This window comes from Drosophila tropicalis, unplaced genomic scaffold (assembly GCF_018151085.1).
Source record: "Drosophila tropicalis isolate 14030-0801.00 unplaced genomic scaffold, ASM1815108v1 contig_443, whole genome shotgun sequence".
NCBI classification, from domain to species: Eukaryota; Metazoa; Arthropoda; class Insecta; order Diptera; family Drosophilidae; genus Drosophila; species Drosophila tropicalis.
Genome location: NW_027172907.1, coordinates 3,372,769 through 3,392,865, shown reverse-complemented (window position 1 = coordinate 3,392,865; position 20,097 = coordinate 3,372,769). Strand labels below are relative to the sequence as shown.

Sequence of the window (20,097 nt, the reverse complement as noted above, 5' to 3'; positions counted from 1 at the left end):
CTGAGACTGCGGCTGAGACTGCGACTGCGACGTCAATGGAGACGGCTCAAGTGTGTGGCCATGTGTGCGTGCGTGTGTGTGTGTGTGTGTGTGTGTGTGTGTGTAGATTGCGTTTTCATTTTGGCCATAACAATCAAAGAGGCAAGTAAAAATTGCACTAACAAAGTTATTTTTGTTGTTGTTGGCCAAAAATGAAATAGTTGTGGTCGTGTAGCAGAGGTAAACTGGTTGCATGAACAATTCGCCAGCTGCCACAACAATAACGAAAACACAACAAAAAAAACAACAACAACAACGAAGAAAATAAGCATTAAAAGCAAGCGAAACAAATAAGAGAAGAATGACAGTAAACATTGACTAAATGTAACTCATCAATTTAAATAGGTAAACCAAACCAAAAGGATACCGTTGAAGCAATATTTTCTGTTACACAAAAATGTCCTTGAAAGCATTTATCAACTTCTATCCTTTGGAAATGAATCACAAGAAGATGGTTTTAGGTATTCTCAAGGACCTTTCCATCTGTCTTTCTGCATGATTAGCTTCTGGGAAAGTTTTTAATCTAACTATGAAGATTACGATTTGAAGTTGAAATTTCATCAAGTGGCTGCTTAGACTATTTAAAGGAATGGACTCATATAAGTCTCATAAGAGAACGACAAATGGAACTAAAACTTTTGGATATAAACTAACTAGGTTCGGTGTTTTAACGAGTATTCACTGTAATTCGCATAGTATTAAATGTAAAGAGCCAAAAATGAAGAAGAAGGAAACAAACCAAAAAAGAAAACAAAAAATGAAACTGGGCAGAAATTGTTTCGCTTTTTTTCTGGTTGTTTTGTTGTGAAGATTGTAATACACATTAATAATAAAAAGAGACCAACCATCCAAACAACCAAACCAACCAACCAACCAACAACTACAGCAACAACAACAATGAAACAGACTTTTTGGTTTGTTTTTCGGGGGGCATCATTAACATTTAACAATGGTTTATAATTTTTCTCTTTTTGCCTTTTTGTTTTTATGCTGGTTTTTTTTTTGTTGTTGTTGTTTGTTTCTTGTTTTGTTGGCCAAAAATATATTTAATAACCTTGTTGTTGTTGTGGCCACAGGCGCCGCCGTCAAGCAAAAGGAACAACAATTGCCAAGCAAATTGTTAACCGTTAGGACACCTTTCGAATTGACCTAAAAAGAGAGTTGAGGATTGTTGTTGTTGTTGTTGTTGTTGCTGCTGCTGCTGCTGTTGATGGTTTTTCTTCATTGGCTTCTTTCGGTACAGGTAAGAAAGAAACAATGAAATCGAAAGGTTGCAAAACGAAATCAAAACAAAAATGAAGAAGTTATTTCAATTGAAAGTTTTGGGTGAAGACATTGATGGATTTGAAAGGGATTGTGTCTGGTCGGTCAAAAGGCAACTGTGTAAAAGGCGATGACAAAGATGATGAAGGATTTTATTTTGTTTTCTTAACTTTTCGCACACATGTAGGTAGGTAGGAAGAAAAAGTTTTAGTTGCGTATGAAAAATGATTTGATTCGGCAAGCAAAAAAAAAAAAAAAAAAAAGAAAGAAAAGAAAAGAAAAGTTGAAAATATGAATTGATATCAAATTGCGAAAGTCTGAAAATGTTTCAGTTCACTGGAAATTGAGACCATTTTGCTGGTTCTCTTTGCAATTAAATGTGATAAAAATACAAATATGTATTTCAATTTTTCATTCATCACTACAGACAGACTTGATACTCAAACTTTGATGAAAATACATTTGGGCCAGTAATTTCACAATGAGAATTAGAGGTCTGAATTGAGATGGTCTAGCAGAATCTTAAGTTCTTAAAGGGCTTACTACTTTCATATGATTCAATTGAAGTCATGGGCAGACCTTTTCCGACTTTGAATGTATATTTACCATATTTAAGATGGCCAGCGACTTATATACTCAGATGGTACATTCCCAAACTGAAAGTCCCTAACAATTTTTAGGATACAATCCTATTAAAACGCTCCATACCCATGTAATGTAAAGTAATGGATATGGTTGAATGATCGATGAATCCTTCAACGACTTACATTTAATTGGTTTTGCCGATTATTGTGTTAACTTTAGCTTATGCCATCAACAATGACAAAAGCATATGCCTGCCTATATAACCCTGAATAATTTGATTTGTTTTGTATCAGCATTCCAAATTAAAATATTATGAATTTGATGGTGGTTGGCAGTGGACAAATATCTATCGAAGATCTTTTACTAATGGCTTCTTGTATAGTTGGAAAATGAATCATGAATGAGTTATAAACTATTATGTCAGAGTACACACACACACACACACACATTGAATTATGAATATGGAGAAAGTGTGAATGAATTTGTAATAGTTACTTTTAAGATTTTGTCTTGGAAAATAATAATCATAGGTACTTGTCTATTCCAAACTAATGCAGTTAACCAACAAAATGGCAAAAGTTATTAGACCTTAAACCTTCTCTTTCCCCCTAATGGATGGCCAACACTTACATTTCAATCTATTGGCCTCTTCGAAGGCAACTTAATGAACTCTTTTGACTTTTGTCTTGCCACTTTCACTATCTCACAAAAAAAAAAGTATATATATGTATATAAAGACAGAAACACATTTCTCAGATTTTTTTTCTTCATTTTTGTTTTTGGGGTTTTCCCATAATTCCGCAAAAAAAAAAAAAAAATTTCTCCCCCTTTTCGCATGTGTGTGAGTGTGTGTGTGTGTGTTTTCAATTTATATTTGTTTGTATTAGCATAAAAAAACGAAGAAATTTCAAAAGCGTTTCATTAATTTTTTATCTGCTTTTGCTATGGTTTTTATTTTGTTGTTGCGGTTTCACTTCTCTTGTTGTTGTTTTGTGTTTTGTTTTGTTTTGTTTTGTTTTGCTGTGTTGTCTATTCTCCCCATCTTTCTGTATAACCCCGCCAACCGTCCTTCCCTTTGGCCCACATATTTGAGATGGCAAAAAAAAAACACAAACCAAAAAACATTTTTTTTTTCTTCCCCCCTTTTATTTTTTGGCGAATCGAAATTGGCTCACGTAATAAATTTCATAAATTGCGTTTTACTTTGACACACATTACTTTGACTCTCTCAGTTGTCAATTTGTTGTTGATTTTCTGATACCCTGCATACAGAATAGTTTACAAGGGTATACTTAAGTCTTAATCCGAATAGTGATTAGAAATTTAAATGATTTTTGTGCTCAAATGAAATTGGCTGGATGGATGGTGGCCTGACCAATGTTTTTTATGGGTCTCCTACTTTTCTCTCTATCTCGCTAAAGTAATCAATGCACTTGCCACTAAATTACATGGAAATTCAAAAGAAAGAAAATTTGCTGCCCATAAAACCCAAAGAAAGAGTCGTAAATGGTCTGCTAGGTGGCGCCAGTGTGTTCTATGTCAATGTAGAAAGGATTTGTCCTTGATTACTTTTTCAACCTGGTAAACGTTATGCAATAAAGGGTATTACATAGTCGGTGACTTTCCCTAATTTGAATTTTGCCATTAAAGTTGATGTTGTTGTTCTTATTGTTGTTGTTGTTGTGGTATGTAGTTCACAGTTTTCACTTGTCTGTGTGTGTGTGTGTTTTTCTTTTTTTTTGGTTTTGTTTCTTTGTTTGTTGTTGGCGCTTTTGTCAGCCAATTGTCAAATATATCTATTTTCCCCTCTCTCTTTCACTTTTCCTCTCTATCTCTCTCTCTCTATCTCTCTTGCTCTCTCTATCACCCTTACACATTCATGCAATGCTATCGCCATTCATCATCATCAGCTGCTGTAGGCGGTCAGAAGGTCGAATTTGGTTAAATTTTAGCATTTTCGCCAGATTATCATTGAAAATTATTTTCGGTTTTTCTTTTGTTTTTATTTTGATTTTTTTTCTCTTATTCAGATGATTATTTTATGTGTTTTTTGGTTGTTTTGTTTTGGTGTTCTTTTATATTGTTTTGGTTTGTTTTGGGCTTACGTGGCGTATGAGTAATTTGTGTTTTTTGTGTTTCGTTTCTTTTTTTTTTTTGCGTTGTGCCAAATTAGTTGAGAAAAATAACAACAATTGGCATTGGCTGTTTACAAATTTATGTGTTTTCCCCGACTTTTCGTTTTTTCCTCTTCCACTGTTTGCACACACTTCACTTCACTTGCAACATTGTTGCACAGATAGAGAAATGGCAAATGAATGAATTGCATTAAACACAAAACACACAGCAAAATAAAAAAAAAAAAGGAAAAGAAAAACAGAAAAAAAAAGTGGCCAGTGGTAGAAAAGGCAGACATAGACAAGTGCAACATTGCAGAAAGTGAAAGAAGATCGTGCATGGATGAAGCGCGAGTCAATGGGGGAGAAAGGTGCAAGAAGATGCCCAGACAGAGTGCGGTGTGGTGACTATAAGGTAGAAACCCACAAACGGGATGAGAGAAACACACAAGGGGGACGGCAAAGAGGGTAGAGATGCAGGTGCCAAAGATAACACAATGGGAGCGTGAGTTAACAACTTTTGCTTTAGATAGATAGAAAGATATGCATGTATGTAGATTGTTAAGTGGAATTCCGAAACTAAAATATTTCGATATACTTATCATAAGAAATTAAGGAATATCATAGCATATTTATTAATATAAAAGAGTTCATATGTAGGTAGGTTTAGTATTTATCAACGAGTCTAAATAGTTTACCTTTTCGCTTTGTAAAGCAAGATAATTCTCATGGCTTTAGAAGAAAACGATCTAAGACAAGTCCCGTTTCTGATCCTCTTGCATACTTGATTTTCTTAGTTCCGAATCCGTTTATGGTTTTTCTATTCAAAGTTTAATTTAAAATATTTTCAGGTTTCCTCTACTGTAAAATCCTTTTCACCAATTCTTGTTGGCTATGAATTTGTACTCAATGAGCAAAACTGTTAAAGTTTCATTGTAGCCCATAGATGTAACCACAAAGATTGTGATCATGATCTTTTGATAATTTAATGACTAAATTCTCCGAATCAGACTTTAAGTGCGATTCTATCAAAATTGTTCAGATTGAAAATCTTTAGGTACTTTGATTATGCTTTAAAAATTAGAAGAAATGACTTTTTTCTGAAATTTAAAATGTTTTTATTCTTTCTCCAACTTGATTTAATTATATTTAAATCGAAAGATTTTCAGAACTATAAGATAAATATCGAATTAATTTGTTGCTAAATTCCTAGCTACATAAGGATATGTAAGATCTAGATAAGTATAAGTATATGATGGTATATACTAGATAGATTTTCATTTAGTTAAATGAAACCTTTAACCTTTCTTGAATTTGTAAAAAAATCGAGATGTTTTAACTTACAAGGGAAGTAATCAAGATAATAAGCGCCGATCTAAGTAAGTGATATACCAATCGAAAGGGCTCTAGCTAGCTAGCCAAGTATACATATCTTGCCTGTCAAATTTCTCAAGTGATTGGGATGTCTGGCAAAAAATTTGAAATTTTTAAATAGTTTTCTTTAGCAAACTCTTTCTTCCGTTTTTTCGTCTGCTTAACTTGCTTACGGATTTCATTTAATTTTATGAGATAAACAGATGGGTTATCGCTTTCCCCAATATTCTCTCAGGTCTCTTGTCTTTGTCTCTCTTCTCATCTTGGCTCATCTTCATAATTTTTCGCTTTTGCTAATGACTTGCAATGATTTGCAATTGCTTTTGTTGCTATTGTAGTTGCAAAATGCTTCTTCTTTACCTTCGTCGGCATCATTAAGTCGTCGTCGTAGTCGTTGTTGTTGTTGTTGTTGTTGTAGACGTAGTCGTCATCGTCATCTCAAGTCAAAATACGTCATTACAATATGCACTACACTTTTTAGCCGTTTTTTTGTTGCTGTTGTTGTCGAGGGGCGACTTAAAATAAATAAAAACTTCAATTTGAAGTTAAGCGCTTAAGTTGTTTGTTCCTCCGTCTTCCGTCTCCATCTCCTGTCTTCTGTGTCTGTGTCTCTGTCTGTGACTCCAATTCCGCCTCTTGAGCATTTTTCATTTGCAACAATGTTGCAAATGCAGACAGACATAATGAACAACTAGTCACAGTCAGAAAGAGGGAGAGAGAGAGAGGGAAAGAGATCTCGTCTTGGACACGTTGATGGTTAGGGAGTTGAGATGAAGAGCTTCAAGTTGATGGCCACACCATTTTCTGCCATGCGGTTGTTAATAGATCAGGCAAACAACAGATGGACTCAATATTAAGGAACAGGAGACGATCTTGATGATGGTTCAAAGAGGATGAGTGGAAATGCGGGGCTGCTGCCTGTTCGCAAGCAATTTAACGCAAAAAGAAAACCAGAAAGAAAAAATGAAACATTTGCAATATTGTAGTCTTTGACAGAGACTTGTTAATCAAATTTTCTACAGGTATTTACGCTCCCTTAAATCGGAGTTTTTCCTCATTTTCGAAGGGAGTAAGTATTCTGTGTATTCCAAATGCATTTGCTTTTATTTTAGATATTAATACCTAGATTATGTCATAACATGACCATGACCTATATAAAGTTTATACAAAATCTTATTATTATTATGAACATAATGAGGCTTCAATCATTTAATTACTTTTTTCCGCCATATTTTTGAATACGCTCTTTTGTAACTTGTCTGTTTTTTAATACTTGCAGCTAAAACTTCATAAAAAAATACATTTTCGTATTCAAAAAAGTATTTTCAGAACAAGATCAGAGTCCAAGGAGCTCATTATGTTTAAGTGTTACTCAAAATCTGTATAACAATTCCTTGTTTGTTCAGTTGGAGAACAATTAATGTTCTATAAATACAATATTTGATCATTAACCCTAACTAAATGTTGGAGATCACGACTCTCTTGATCTTCTTTTTGGGAGAATATTTCCATGAAAAGAGTAATTTATAATATTTAAACCATTTTGTATTTTATATGTTTATATTTATTTTAAACCGAAATATACAGTTACTTAGTTTGATATGGTGAAAATCCCGTCAGAAAATCATTTCCTTTTAGGCAAAAAATTAAACTCAAGAAATAATTACAACTTTTTGGTGTTTTTTTTCATCAAGTTAACCTTAAAATCGACGTTTAGAACAGTTCCATTTGGCCTAACTACCATTTTTGACCACAAAACCAATTGAATCCAAGTCAGCCTGCTCCGTGATGGGTTAGAATATCCTTTAGGTGAGCCAAAGCTTAAGGCTGATGAGTGTCTTTGCACATGATATTAAAACTTAGCTTTATGATTAATACATAATATATTAGGTCATTCCTTTAGTTAACACAGTTTGACCTTAAAAGCGGTTTAGAAATCAAACATCAACTTATTTGACATTGTTTGGTGATCGCCAGGAGTCATCTGATTCGAAAGTTCTTTCTCCTATATCAGCAAAGTTTAGCCGACTTTTGAGCACACCTGATGACTTTGATTCATCTTTGGCAGCGTTGCTTCAATACTATTAATGCTACATTTAATGATGATCAACATAATTGGGATTGTAAATTGATACACATCCAATTATCATTCTTACTAACTCAGTTTTTATACATACATATTTAGGATTATGTCCCCTTCTAAAGTACTAAATAAATTCCATTTTCTAATAATCTTTTTCGCTGACTTTAGCAGCTTTCACCGTTTGATAATAACTTCTTGTTGACATTGCTCAATTGGCCATATGCAAATGGCAAAAGCAAAGCTCCCTCTAAGCTTGTACCATCCGACTACCATCTGCCATCTTTGCCTCTTTCGACCTTCTTTCACAAAGAAAAGAAAAAAGAAAAAGAAAACGAAGTAAGAGTCAAAAATGGAAATGTTGTTGTCATTATGTGCATTGAATTACGTTTATATGATGCCCCTCCCCTGTCCCTTTTGGCCCTCTTGTATCCATCACCATTCCCCTTACCCCACATCCATCCGCTTTATTCACTTCCACACGGAATTCCTCTGGCCCTGACAATGATTATCCGACATAACGACACCCTATGCCCCTCCCCCCAAGCCCCTTTTCCAATGGCCTGCCGCCTTTGGGCCCCTGGCCCCATTAAAGGTGTTCCGCCCGACAAACAAGGTGATTATGCCAAGCGAGTTGCTCTCTGGACTTTTGCTAATGGACTCGGCTGGCGGCAGGAGGAATGAACAAAAAGGCAACAGCAACAACAACAACAACTGTGAAGAAAGACGCAAGAGAAAAAAAAAAAACCAACAACACGAAAATATGTAAAAATGGCAGGACAACGCGAGCATTTATTTAAATTTTGCATTGCAGGTTCACAGGACGTGACTGCGAGTCGTCCCCAGCGTTCATGTTCCTTACGTATTTCCCCATTTCTGGCTGGCTCATGAATATCAAATGATGACGCAGCATAGGTTGGTCTTGTGGTTGATATAAGACCGAAGGAGGGGTAAGAAACGTAAAGACAGAATGAAACAGACAGAGAGAGAGAGAGGTGAAGTGCAAATCAGCTTTGATATTGGTTTTTGATTATCCACGGTATCGTAAGGGAAGCAGCATCAGCATCAGTCGAAGCATTTAACTTGGAAAAGATGCTGTGACATTCCTGTTAACATTTTAATTAACATTTTGTTGGTGGAGCATAAACAATTTCTTCGCCTCTCTATTCCACCACCCCGCCATCTATTCTCTTCTTGTTATTCCCATTAGGGTGAATTGTGAAAAACAACAAAATGAAGTACCTCAGTAAGTAAGACCGAACCATAGGAAAAGTATGTAAAAATTTCTTTAATTAAGTTCTCTCTTCGGTCCAAGAAGGAAGTGGGGGAAAAAGAAGAACCAATTGAGATTATTTTAATATCGCATCATCATAGTTCTTTTTTGTTTTTGTTTTTGCCTCTAGTTTCTCATTCCCTTTAATAATTTTCATATCTCATATTTCACATTTTGCAATTTTGCTTCTTAGCCTTCCCGCATCCACTTCTTGCCATTCTTTTTCCGCTGCTACTGTTCTTTGGGCCCCCCTCCCTCCTTTTTCCTTTCTTGTTGCCACTTTTCTGACTGCGGCCTCATAAAATTTTCCAGCTGACTAAATTTAAATTGCGCATGCAAAAAAAAAAAAAAACAGAACAACAAGAAGGAAAACTTTACGCCCAACATCTTGCTTCTTCTTTTTTTTTTTTTTTTGGGTTGGTGTGGCAGGTAGGAGTGCTGAGGGGATGTGGCAGTCGTTCTTGTTGTTGCTATTGCTGTCGTCGTTGGCGGCGCTTGACTGCAACAATGTTGCCGCAACATAATTGTCTGGTGTTTAATGCTCTTGTATGCTCGATTACCGCGCGTCTTATGGAAGAAAAAAAAAAAATAAAACAAAACAAAAAACTAGCCCTGACCAGCGGGAAAAATGTGAAATGTGCAACGCGCCAGGGAAAATATGAATTGTTGCTGTTGTTTTTCCTTTTTGGCGGTGCTGCTGCTGCTGCTGCTGCTGCTGGAGTCGTGTGCAGTGGGCGTGTTGTTGGCCAATAGTTTTTGGCTTTTACTCTGAGTGGGCAAAGGGGCTGGGAAGGGGAAAATGGTAGAGGCGGGCTGGGGCAGGACCGTCATAGGGGCGTGACTGAACTCAAACTTCTTGTGCGGTCGAAAAGTCGATAGTTGTTGCTTTAGTTTATCAATAAATAACCGCTGCATAATTCATGGCCCACTGTTGTTTTTTTTCTCTCTTTCTTTCCTGGAAATAACCAAAAAAAAAACTCAACCAAAAACAAAAAAGATGATGGAAAATAGAGATTTCGTTTTTCCAAGCCAAATACCAAAGAAATAGAAAGACCAAAAAGACAGAGAGAGAGCAACAGCAAGAGTGAGTGATAGAGATAGAGATGAAAGGTTAATGTAGCTAAACAAAATTTATTATGTAATTGTGGCAAAATGAAAGGCTGGGAACCATCAAAAGAAAGTCAAACCAAAAATTTCGCTAGTTTGTTAATATTTATTTGTACAACAGAAACGTTAAAACAAATGAATAATTGTAATCATATACCTATAGAAAAGGGGGATTTGCTCAGATCTACCTACATATGTTAATTTTGTTATAGCAAACCTATTTCCTGCTTATTTCCTTAATTCTTAAACGCTTGTGCTAAAATAAAAGTCTTGTGCTTAAGTTTCTAGTAATTTGCCTTATTTATGGGCCATACTTATCTAGTCATGTTAATATATGACATTCTGTACACAGATTGTTTTTGGAAACAGATTGATATCTGTAAGTTTTGTGATCAAAATAATGAAATTTCTTTGAACATGTTCACTTTACTTTAGTTAACCTTTCAAGTGTTTAAAGGGAAGGTATGATCAATTTTGAATAACTTTTAGAATACCCCATCCTTTGAGACTTTATCAGGCTCTTAGAGTAGTTTAGAGAAGAAGAAACCCATCCTAGAACATAAACTATGCCATTATCGTATTATAACAACATGTTTGGTTTTATGACTTTCCAATAATTAAGATTTTCGGCTCAGGAAATTCATACATTATCACGGGAATCATTTTGACAGTTTTGCACCATTCAGTAGTTTGAGTTAAAGACAAGGGACAAAGTTGTACGAAATATGCCTAGATCCCTAGACTTTTCCGCCCTGTATCCTTCGAAGTTATATGAAATCTTATTTTAAATTGTAGCAGTCTTAATTGTGTTCAAACCTGAGAAGATTGTGTGATTGTTTTCATTCAGTCTTACCTGTAAGAAAAATGAGAATCAAATCAAAAAGTTATACATATTAAAATAAAATAGTGAATAATTGAAATTCAAGTTGAAGTTTTTTGTTTTTTTGTTTGGTGGTTGTGGAAAAAAAAACTTTATTGATATTATTATTGTTATTTAAACGTTACAAATATGGCAATTTCGATACAACTACAACTAACATTTATAGCATATCGATTTAATTCATTTCTTGATATGATTATTGTTGTGTATGTGTGGGTTTTTTTTTGTTTTTTCTTTTTTCTGTTTGGTGTTACATTCTTTTTTTTTTTTGGTAGTTTGGTTTTTAACTTATGCACTAGTTAAAGTTGAATTAGTTCTTGGAGTTTTGTTTTTGTTTTTTCTTTGGTGTAGAGTGTTTATAAACGAATATGTTTTAATATATATATATGTATATATATATTTAGTGAAACGACGACAAAATGAACTTGCTTAGGACTTTGCACCAAAAAAGTGTTGTTGTTGTTGTTGTTGTTGGTTTTGTGGCTGTGTTTTATGTTAGTAGTTCATAACTTGTAAAAATGGCCACATCCTTTTTATGATCCATTTCGTAACCATTCAAATCGCATACTTTATTCCATACATACGGCTCATTGGCGAATTATACAGGACTCACAGATACACACACACAAACACACACACACACGTTCAGACACCCACAACTAAAAACGTTGCACATACTCAAATGGTATGCACGCTAGTTGTTATATACCCCCACCCGCCCGCCACGCCACGCCCTGACATTTCTCTACCCCACCATCACCTTTCGCACACTTATTCGTTCATCCCGATATACATAAACAGAAAAAAAACAACAACAAACACATACTTGCTAGCTAGCTAGTTTTTTTTTCCTTACGAACACGGAGTCATTGAATTGGATGTAGCCAAGTTTGGGTTATGCAACTACTTAAAGGACTTTATCATTGGATTTTTGTTTTTTTGTTTTTTCATTTGAATCTTTATCTGGTTGTTTAGTGATTTGTGGTGTTTTGACTTCAGCTTCTGTTTTGTATATTTTCATCCTTCTTGTACAACATCATGTTGTTGTTGTTGTTGTTGCTTTTGTGGCTTTTTAGAGCAGATAGCATTTCCGACGCCAACATGAGCAGGTGCAATGCACATGACGATAATAGCGACATAGACACTTCAGATACTTGTAGCCCGCACAGCAATGATGCGAATGCGAATGGCTATGATAGTGGCTATAACAGGAGCTGCTGTCATGCAGACAATATGAATAGCAGCCGCAGTCGCACATTTTTCTCGATAAGTTGATTTCAATGGTTATGTTTATAGATGGGCGGCGGCTGTATCCTTGATACTCCTGCTTCGTCTTCTTGGTTGACCTAATAATCTCTTCCTGTCTACTATTTTGCTGTTGCAGAGTGGTTGATGTGGTGTTATTATTTTTTGTTTTGCTTTTTTTGATTGAGTGTTCTTCCAGCTCGCTTGATGTCTTTGACTAAACTGATTTCTGGCCAACGCTTTGTCTTTCAACTTGGCTTAGGTTAGTATACCAATCCGAAATTGGCCTCGAAGCGAAATCTCTATAGGCGGTTGCCTAGGACAACAGGAAAACAGTTTGATCAATAGGACTAACCAAATGGATTTGCGTATTTGGGTGGCCCAGGTACGTACCACCGAACCAGTTTGAAAATAAGCGAAAATATGGGTTACTTTGCTATTTGTTGTTATGGTAATTTCTATGAACTACTGTGTGTCTAGATCCAATGAAGTAAGTAAAGGAAACAAAAACAATGTCAATTGATTTTGGGTTAACTCTCTTTTTCTCTCTCTCTCTCTCTTTCACAGGGTAGTATGTGTCAACTATTGGCAATATTTCTTTATTAGAGTTAATATTATTGCTGCTGCTGCTGCTGCTGTTATGTGCAGGGTATTGCAATAGCCTTCTATGATAGAAAAATTTAAATGCACTTGAGTATTCCCGCCTGGCACCGACACTCGACAGTTTTCCTATATATACCTATATATTTTCGGTGTTTGTTGTTGCTTTCTGGTATGATTAATTCGCAAATGTTGTCGCTGATTTTATGACCCAAAATACATTTTTTTTTTCTTGTTGTTGTTATTCTTATTTTTTTTTTTTTCGTTTAGCCGCCCGAAAATAGATGTAGCCAAATGCAAATTCATGCCTGACCCACATTCAGCGCACATTTGATTTCATTAGTCATCTAATAGACGACCGACTATAGCTAGCTATATATACATATATATATATGTTGAAAGACATTTTCTCAGCGTCTCGATCGTGATGCAATCAATGCACAATCGATGACACACACACACATAGGCACAAACAACTCTGACGTCATACTTTAAAGACCTCTTATGAACGTCATCTCGCTGAAATGAAAATGAGATCAGCCTATACATAGGTGAAATGGGACCAAGTTGATGATATCACTTTTAGGGTGAAAATTCTCATAAGTTTTGCATGCAAAAGTTGATGATGTTTACTCAGTTGACCTGCTAATTGCTAACGCTAGAGGAGAGCAAGAGAGAAATCATCTGGAAAAAAAAAACAATAAGGAAATGTTTGATCGATCAATTAGCTATACAAAAAAAACACTGGCAAAAACGAAACGATCATTAAGCGAAACGATCTTCAAAAAAACTGATGATTGATGAGAGAAGTAGCTCAACAATATCGTGTATTCGACATTTGAGATTTACCTTGAAATCTACTTAACTAAGTATTATTATTTTTTGTTTTCTGTTTTCTATTTATGTTTACACTTTATGTTCGCCATTGTTTCATTTAAGTGTGACAGAAAAAGCCTTCATAAATTTTGCATTTTTGCATCATTTGTTGGCTTAAACACTTGTAGACCATTATAATTAATATTACCACCCTCCCTACCTCCCTCCCTCCCATACAACCCTTTAGTTTGTTGCAAAAAAAAAAAAGAAAGAAAGAAATTTAGTTAATTTGCACTTTTGCCACATGCGTGTTTCTTATCGGTTATCTCTTCTTTTTGATTCTGGTGGGGGGTTCTGTTTCTTTGAGTTTTAACGTTTTAACCCTTGTTATAGTCTAATTAAAGTTCCTGCCTGGTTTTTACCGTTGGAGGACACGTAACGCTGCCAAATGACTTTAATGCCAGGGACAACATCAGTATGGGGGCCCAGGTCATTGTTGTTGTTGTTGTTGTTGTAGTGTCGAGTGTCCTTGCAAGCTTAAAAAGTCTTTCGACACGTATCCCCATTGGACGTAAAAGTTTTGTCAGATAGCCAAACCTGACCCTGTTGCTGGTTGAAAAAAAGAAAGGAAAGAAAAGGGATGGAATGGTATGGGATGGGGTTGGGGTTGGACAGAGCGGGTCGGGTAGGTGCTCTGTAGTGCAGCAAATGCATGGTTCTCAGCAGTTTAGGTTCAAGTTGTTTCCAGTAACACTTGAAGGACACACAAAACGACAAAAGTCCCACCATATGTGCATGGAGGGGAACTACTTCGACTAGGATTGAAATACTTAGTGTTGTATTTGGGATTGGGTTCAGGGTATGGAATTGGGGTCGATATTTTTGGTTGCTGCACTCTCCCAGGAAACGCCGCCTGTCAGTGTGTGGCAAATAATGGTGTTGCGTGTCGTTTTTGCCACAAAACCGATGATAACCAACTAAAATTGCAACAACAACAACAACAACTATCCCACAAAACTAACTGAAACGACAGCTGACTTTTTGCCCAGTACGTTTTGTTTTTTTTTTCTTGTTGCAACCTACTAGGAAAGAGGGCACACAATATGTGGTGTGGTGTGGCGTGGCGTGGGGCAGGGTGGGGTGGAGTGCAGATTGAGGAGAATGCAGAGCAAAACTTCTTTCGTTCTGCGGTCTGTACGTCATTTCGAGTCCCGACCCGTGAAAAGCGTCACTGACACTTAAATTAAATTTGTTTTCATTTCGCTGGCAACACAAAAGTCAGCGGGCGACACTTTCTGTACGACTTTGGGTTCGAGTTTGAGTTTGACTTTGTTTTTTTTTTTTTGTTTTCTTTCTTCTGCTTTTGTCTGTTTTTTGTTTCGTTTATTTTATATATTTTTTTATTTTTTTTTTGGGGCCAACCAAAAAGAAAGCAAGCGAAAAATGCATTTCGCAATAAAATAAATTAAAACGAAAGCAAAGCAAATTGTATACACTCCAAAAATTGCTACCGAAACTAAACGGGGCACAGATAGTATGGCAGCAAGCTTTCGGTGGGAATATAACAGGCAAAAAAAAAAAAAAAAAAGGTATATACAGAAGGAGACGTAGTCGGAATACAGGACTTGGGAGTGGCAACCATGGGAGGAAGGGAGCAACCAAAAAAAGACTAACCAAAAAACGGCTTGTCGCTACTTCACCTCTCTCTATGTGTGTGTGTGTGAGAAGCTTGACGCCCTTTTGGCTACCAGAGTGCAAACATATGGGGTGGTGCCTCTAGGCAGTCAGATAATGTGGATTTAAGTCTTTAAATTTACATTAAGCCAGTCACTAGCCACTAGTCCAACTCTAAAAACCAATGAAAAATAAACAAAAATCAAGTTAAAGTTCTTATAGCTAAGTATTCAGTTCTAGTTAATTACTTTTAGTATTAATGCTGTCAAATAAAGTAAATAGTTGAAAAATATGTAAACGAAATGTTATCGAAATAAACTAAAAACAATATCAACATGTTATCATTACATTCTAGAGAATAGTTTAACATTTACAGCATCAATCTGTTTAAATTTTGTTCAGGGAAATTTCAATGAAACCCTTAAAAGATGCGTTTTGTTCATCCTTGTGTCCCGATCATTGGTTAAGTATCACTCACTCAAATGTTAGAGATCTCTATCTCATCTTTCTGATTGTTAAGGTCATGCTTTTACGAAGATGTTCTAACTTTGAACTGCAATAACTATGTCAGTCTTGTGGTATTAGATGGATAAATTAAATGTTCATTGATTTTGTTGATTATCACCCCCAAAGCTTAACTGACAATCGATTAGTTTAAGATCCAATCTAAAAGGAGTGCATAATACCTTCTTCTATTTTTAACGAATATTCCATAAATTGTTGAACTTAATTATACATTTCATATTTCTATGGATGATATGGTTTATGAGTAATTTCTGCATTTTCGAAATTGAAAAATGATTCATAGAAGTTTTCCAAAGTTTCCCAGTTGTTTTGTGATTTCGTTTCGTTCTATAAAGTCTGAAGTCACAACAAATGTTGCAATACACCGTGAATGTTATTGGCGTTGTTGTTGGTGATGCTATTTTGCATCTGGTTGTGTGGGTGGAACCAGCAGCAATACCATTGAAATGCCTCATCAGCATCCCCCGTGTTCATGCCCATGTCCATCCATTTTGCTGTATTCCGTATCCCATTCTCGTTCCCAGTTCGTGGGCGCCTTTACAGTACAGAAGAGGAGGTGTTTTTCTCTGGCATTTATTGTATTTTTTTGTTTTTTTGGTTTTTTTTTTTTTGTTCTTTTCTTTCAGTTTTGTTGGCTCGTGTGGCAGTGGCAGAGAAGCAGTGCAGAGTGAAGAGGAGCAAAAAGCCGCAGCCAAACAAACACATTTCAATCAAAAACGCTCGACGAGTTGACGGTCACGTGGGTGGCCACGACAAAAGCTGAGGGTTGTGAAGGGAATAAGCGAAAACTCTGTTTGCACTGCGGTTCGGTTCGGTTTGAGTTTGGACTCAGGTCTTGATGGAGTGAGGGAAGGGAGAAGCCGCCTGCATAACTGTTGCTATTTCTGTGCCAGCTTCTGGTTTTCCCTGGACCATGGGCCGCCAACCGACCACCCCGACAGAGCAAAATGCCACAAAAAGTGGCACTTGCCAGAGCAAAAGGGGAAAAAGACTGACTGACTGACTGGCTGCCACATGCCAAACGTTGGCAAGGATTTCGGTGCTGTGTTCCATGCGGATAAGTGTGCCTTGCCATTGCCATTGCCATTTCCATTTCCATTGCATTGCATTGCATTGCTGGGGCATGCCCAACTGATTTTTGGCCAAAATAAAATGAAGACATTCGAAATGTCATTTCGTTTCGTTTTTCCTCTACCCAACATACATACAACATATACATATACATATACAGTGTCGTTCTCTGGTCACGGCAACTTTGTCGCTGTCGCTGTTATTGTTGTTGTTGTTGCTGTTGCTGTTGCTGTTGTTCCTGGAGTTGTCGTTGTCGTTCTGGTTGTGCCTTCACTACCAGAGAAGAGGGAATGCGTTCAACAAGCGCACTTACCTCTAACGGGAATGATAGTTGAAGTTTAACTGGCAAAAGCAGTTGAAAACTATTTGGAAAACAATGTAAATATGTTGTATGAGATGACTTGCCCCCCCCCCACATCCTCCTCCACCATTCCCTAACCATCAAATTTTTAGCAAAATGGGAGGTCCTCTTGGTTTAAACTGTTGCCATTTAAGGGAATGGACGGTTTTTGTTTTTTTTTTGTGGAATTTTTGACAAAAGCCACAAAAAGAAAATCGAAAAACGTTTTATTTATGATCCCTTTTTGGCAGTATACAAATACACTGAACTTTGCTTACTTTTTGATTACCAATGGACACAAAAAGTGTTCAAGAAAAATGAGTAAAGACTGCCTCAAGATTTAAGTTTAAAAAAAAAAAAAATATTTCAATCATTAATGCTCTTTTTTTTTTTTTTTACTTCGTTTTTATACCCTTGCAAAAAGGGTATATTAATTTTGGTCAGAAGTGTGCAACGCATAGAACGAAGCATCTCCGACCATACAAAGTATATATATTCTTGATCAGCACGACGAGACGAGTTCAACTAGCCATGTCCGTCCGTCCGTCCGTCCGTCCGTCCGTCCGTCTGGATCAACGCAAACTCCTCCTAGACCGTAAGAGCTACAGAGCTGAAATTTTGCACGTAGGCTTGTATATACTGCAGGCGTTGTATATCTCGGATTCAGCCGGATCGGACCACTATATCATATAGCTCCCATACAAACCCCAAAGTCACGAACAGTGACTTTTCTCAATAACTTCGTTATTTTCTATGCTATTATCGTGAAACTTAATATTAGAGAGGTTACTACGCCTATAAGCGACTATGCCAAATTTGATCAAGATCGGGTGACTATATAATATAGCTCCCATACAAACGGCCAAGTCACGAACAGTGACTTTCTCAATAACTTCGTTATTTTCTGAGCTATTGTCGTGAAACTTAATATTAGAGAGTTTACTACGCCTATAAGCGACTATGCCAAATTTGATCAAGATCAGGTGACTATATCATATAGCTCCCATAGGAACGATTGGTCGAAAACAGTGACTTTTGTAAATAACTTCGTTACCGAATTTGATAAAGATCGGGTGACGATATCATATAGCTCCCATAGGAACGATCGGTGGAAAACAGTGACTTTGATCAATATCTTTCATTATTTCCTATGATTGTAGACCTTTCTTTCTCAAGCTTAATCCTTTTTAGATAAAACGTTCTTACACATTGATGGCTAATAGGTAAGGATAGAGTTACCAAAAAAGTTGCAAGGGTATACAAACTTTGACGCGGTCGAAGTTAGCCCCGGCCCTCTGGTTTTTTTTTTTTTTTTTCTTCTTCTGTTTTATGACCCACTCATTTTGTTGATTGTAATGAGTTGAGTTGAGTTGAGTTGAGGGGTTAAGGGCGATGGTTAATTTCCTCTTAATGTGTGGAGAGAGACCACCCACAGAGGTTTTCAACATGATTATTTTTCATTTGGCAGTTTCCCACGTTCCCCTTTTGTTTTTTTTTTTTCCTGTGTTTTGTCTTCTTTTCAACTATAAAGTAATGTCAAATACTACTTGTTAGTTGATGACGCCCGCCACCTTGACTTGCCCACATTTGGGTTCGATTCCAAGTTCGATCCGCGCCCATCTTCGTTTTTTATTTTTACAAATTTGCGCACGCGCAATGCCAACCCAAATACCAGAAGGTAGTCAACAATAATATTGGTATTGTTATTGTTATTGTTGTCTTGCTTCTTTTACTACGAATACTACTACTACTACTACTACACAAACTACTGATGCTTCTTCATGTCTCCAATTTTCCATACCCCCAACCAAACCCCAAAAGTATAGAGACCCAGACCCAATAAGGGGCTACCAACTTGCGGTACTAAAACACGCATTTCCAAGAAACATTGGCGAAACGGCAAAAGCAACCCGCCCGCTTACAATGTGATGTGATAATTCATGGAATTCTTTGGCGTTGCGAAATATGAAGGAATGCAGACGCATCCGACGAGACCAGACCAAGCCAGACCGGGCCAAACTCAGGCCAGGTCTGGACTCCCAACTCATTCGTCGTCTCTGTCTCTGTCGTTGTCGTTGTTGTCGCTGGGAATGCGTTGCACTGTAATCGAACTGTCAGTTGGGGGTTCGGGGACTTGAACTGAGACTCGAGACTGAGACTTTGACTGGGAGTTGTTGGTAGGCTGTTGTTGTTGTTGTTGTTGCAACGATCTTCTTGCAGTCGGAATTTCGTGTTGTTTACTTCTGGCCTTTTGTTTTTCTGTGCCAAATTGTTGTCATTCTCTTTCTCCTTCTTGCCTTCGTGCATTTTCATATTATATCTTGTACGTTTTCCTTGTTTATGGTTTGCTGCATCATCCGAACCGAAACCTTGTTTTTACGAGTGTTGCGTTTTTAGCGCTTTTTAATGACTTCTTGCGTGCCACATGCATCCCCAGAATTGAGAATGAGAAGACCTAACCGTACCCCGGACCCCCCCCCAACACCTCTCCACCTTCACCGCTCTCTATCTATATGTGTGTGTGTGTGTGTGTCGGCAAATGCAAAGTAAAGTAATGGAAGGAAGAGAATTTAATGCTGCTCATTTTGTATGGGTTTTGGAGCGAACTAACCGCATTTCACTGGAATTCTCGAGGTGTTGTGGACATTTTTGGTTAAATTAAATAACAAAGTGTTGAAAAGGGAGCGCAGTACGGGGAGTTGGTGTTATACCGAACAGGGAGTTTGGCCAAAAAAATTAAAACATAAAAATAAATTAACTACTTTGATTGCATACAAAGCGAACACGAAATTGTTTTTGGCTTTTTCCCCTTCTTTCTTCTTTTTTCATTTCTTTTTTTTTTTGGTTAGCTCTGGCATTTTTGTTACTTTTCCTAATGATGTTGTTGTACAAAATTCTCTCCAGCAAATGGCGTGACTGAATGTGAAGAGAAAAGCTAACTGTATGGAAAAGCCGCTACACACTTACCATACTCTTACACACACAAATAGCAATGATGTTTTATTAGGAGATTTTGGTCAAAGACCTTTCAATCTATTAATTTATCGATTTTAGAATCCTTGGTACAGGAACTTAACTGATCTTCGATAGATTATGAAACTCTGGATTTGG

General features: G+C 36.7%; 1 protein-coding gene and 1 long non-coding RNA gene across 2 annotated transcripts in view; both read right to left on the bottom strand.

Moving 5' to 3' along the window:
• LOC137574120 (uncharacterized) overlaps window positions 1-20,097 on the bottom strand; it is a 210,279-nt gene that overhangs the window by 98,042 nt on the left and 92,140 nt on the right. The window lies entirely within an intron of this gene.
• On the bottom strand, window positions 11,452-12,167 carry LOC137574300 (uncharacterized). Its single transcript, XM_068286551.1, has one exon. The coding sequence runs from the start codon at window positions 11,971-11,973 to the stop codon at window positions 11,788-11,790; it is 186 nt and encodes a 61-aa protein (XP_068142652.1). The 5' UTR covers window positions 11,974-12,167; the 3' UTR covers window positions 11,452-11,787.

Coding starts and splice junctions, on each gene's coding strand:
- LOC137574300 (XM_068286551.1), bottom strand. CDS start 11,973: ATGTGCGACTGCGGCTGCTATTCATATTGTCTGCATGACAGCAGCTCC.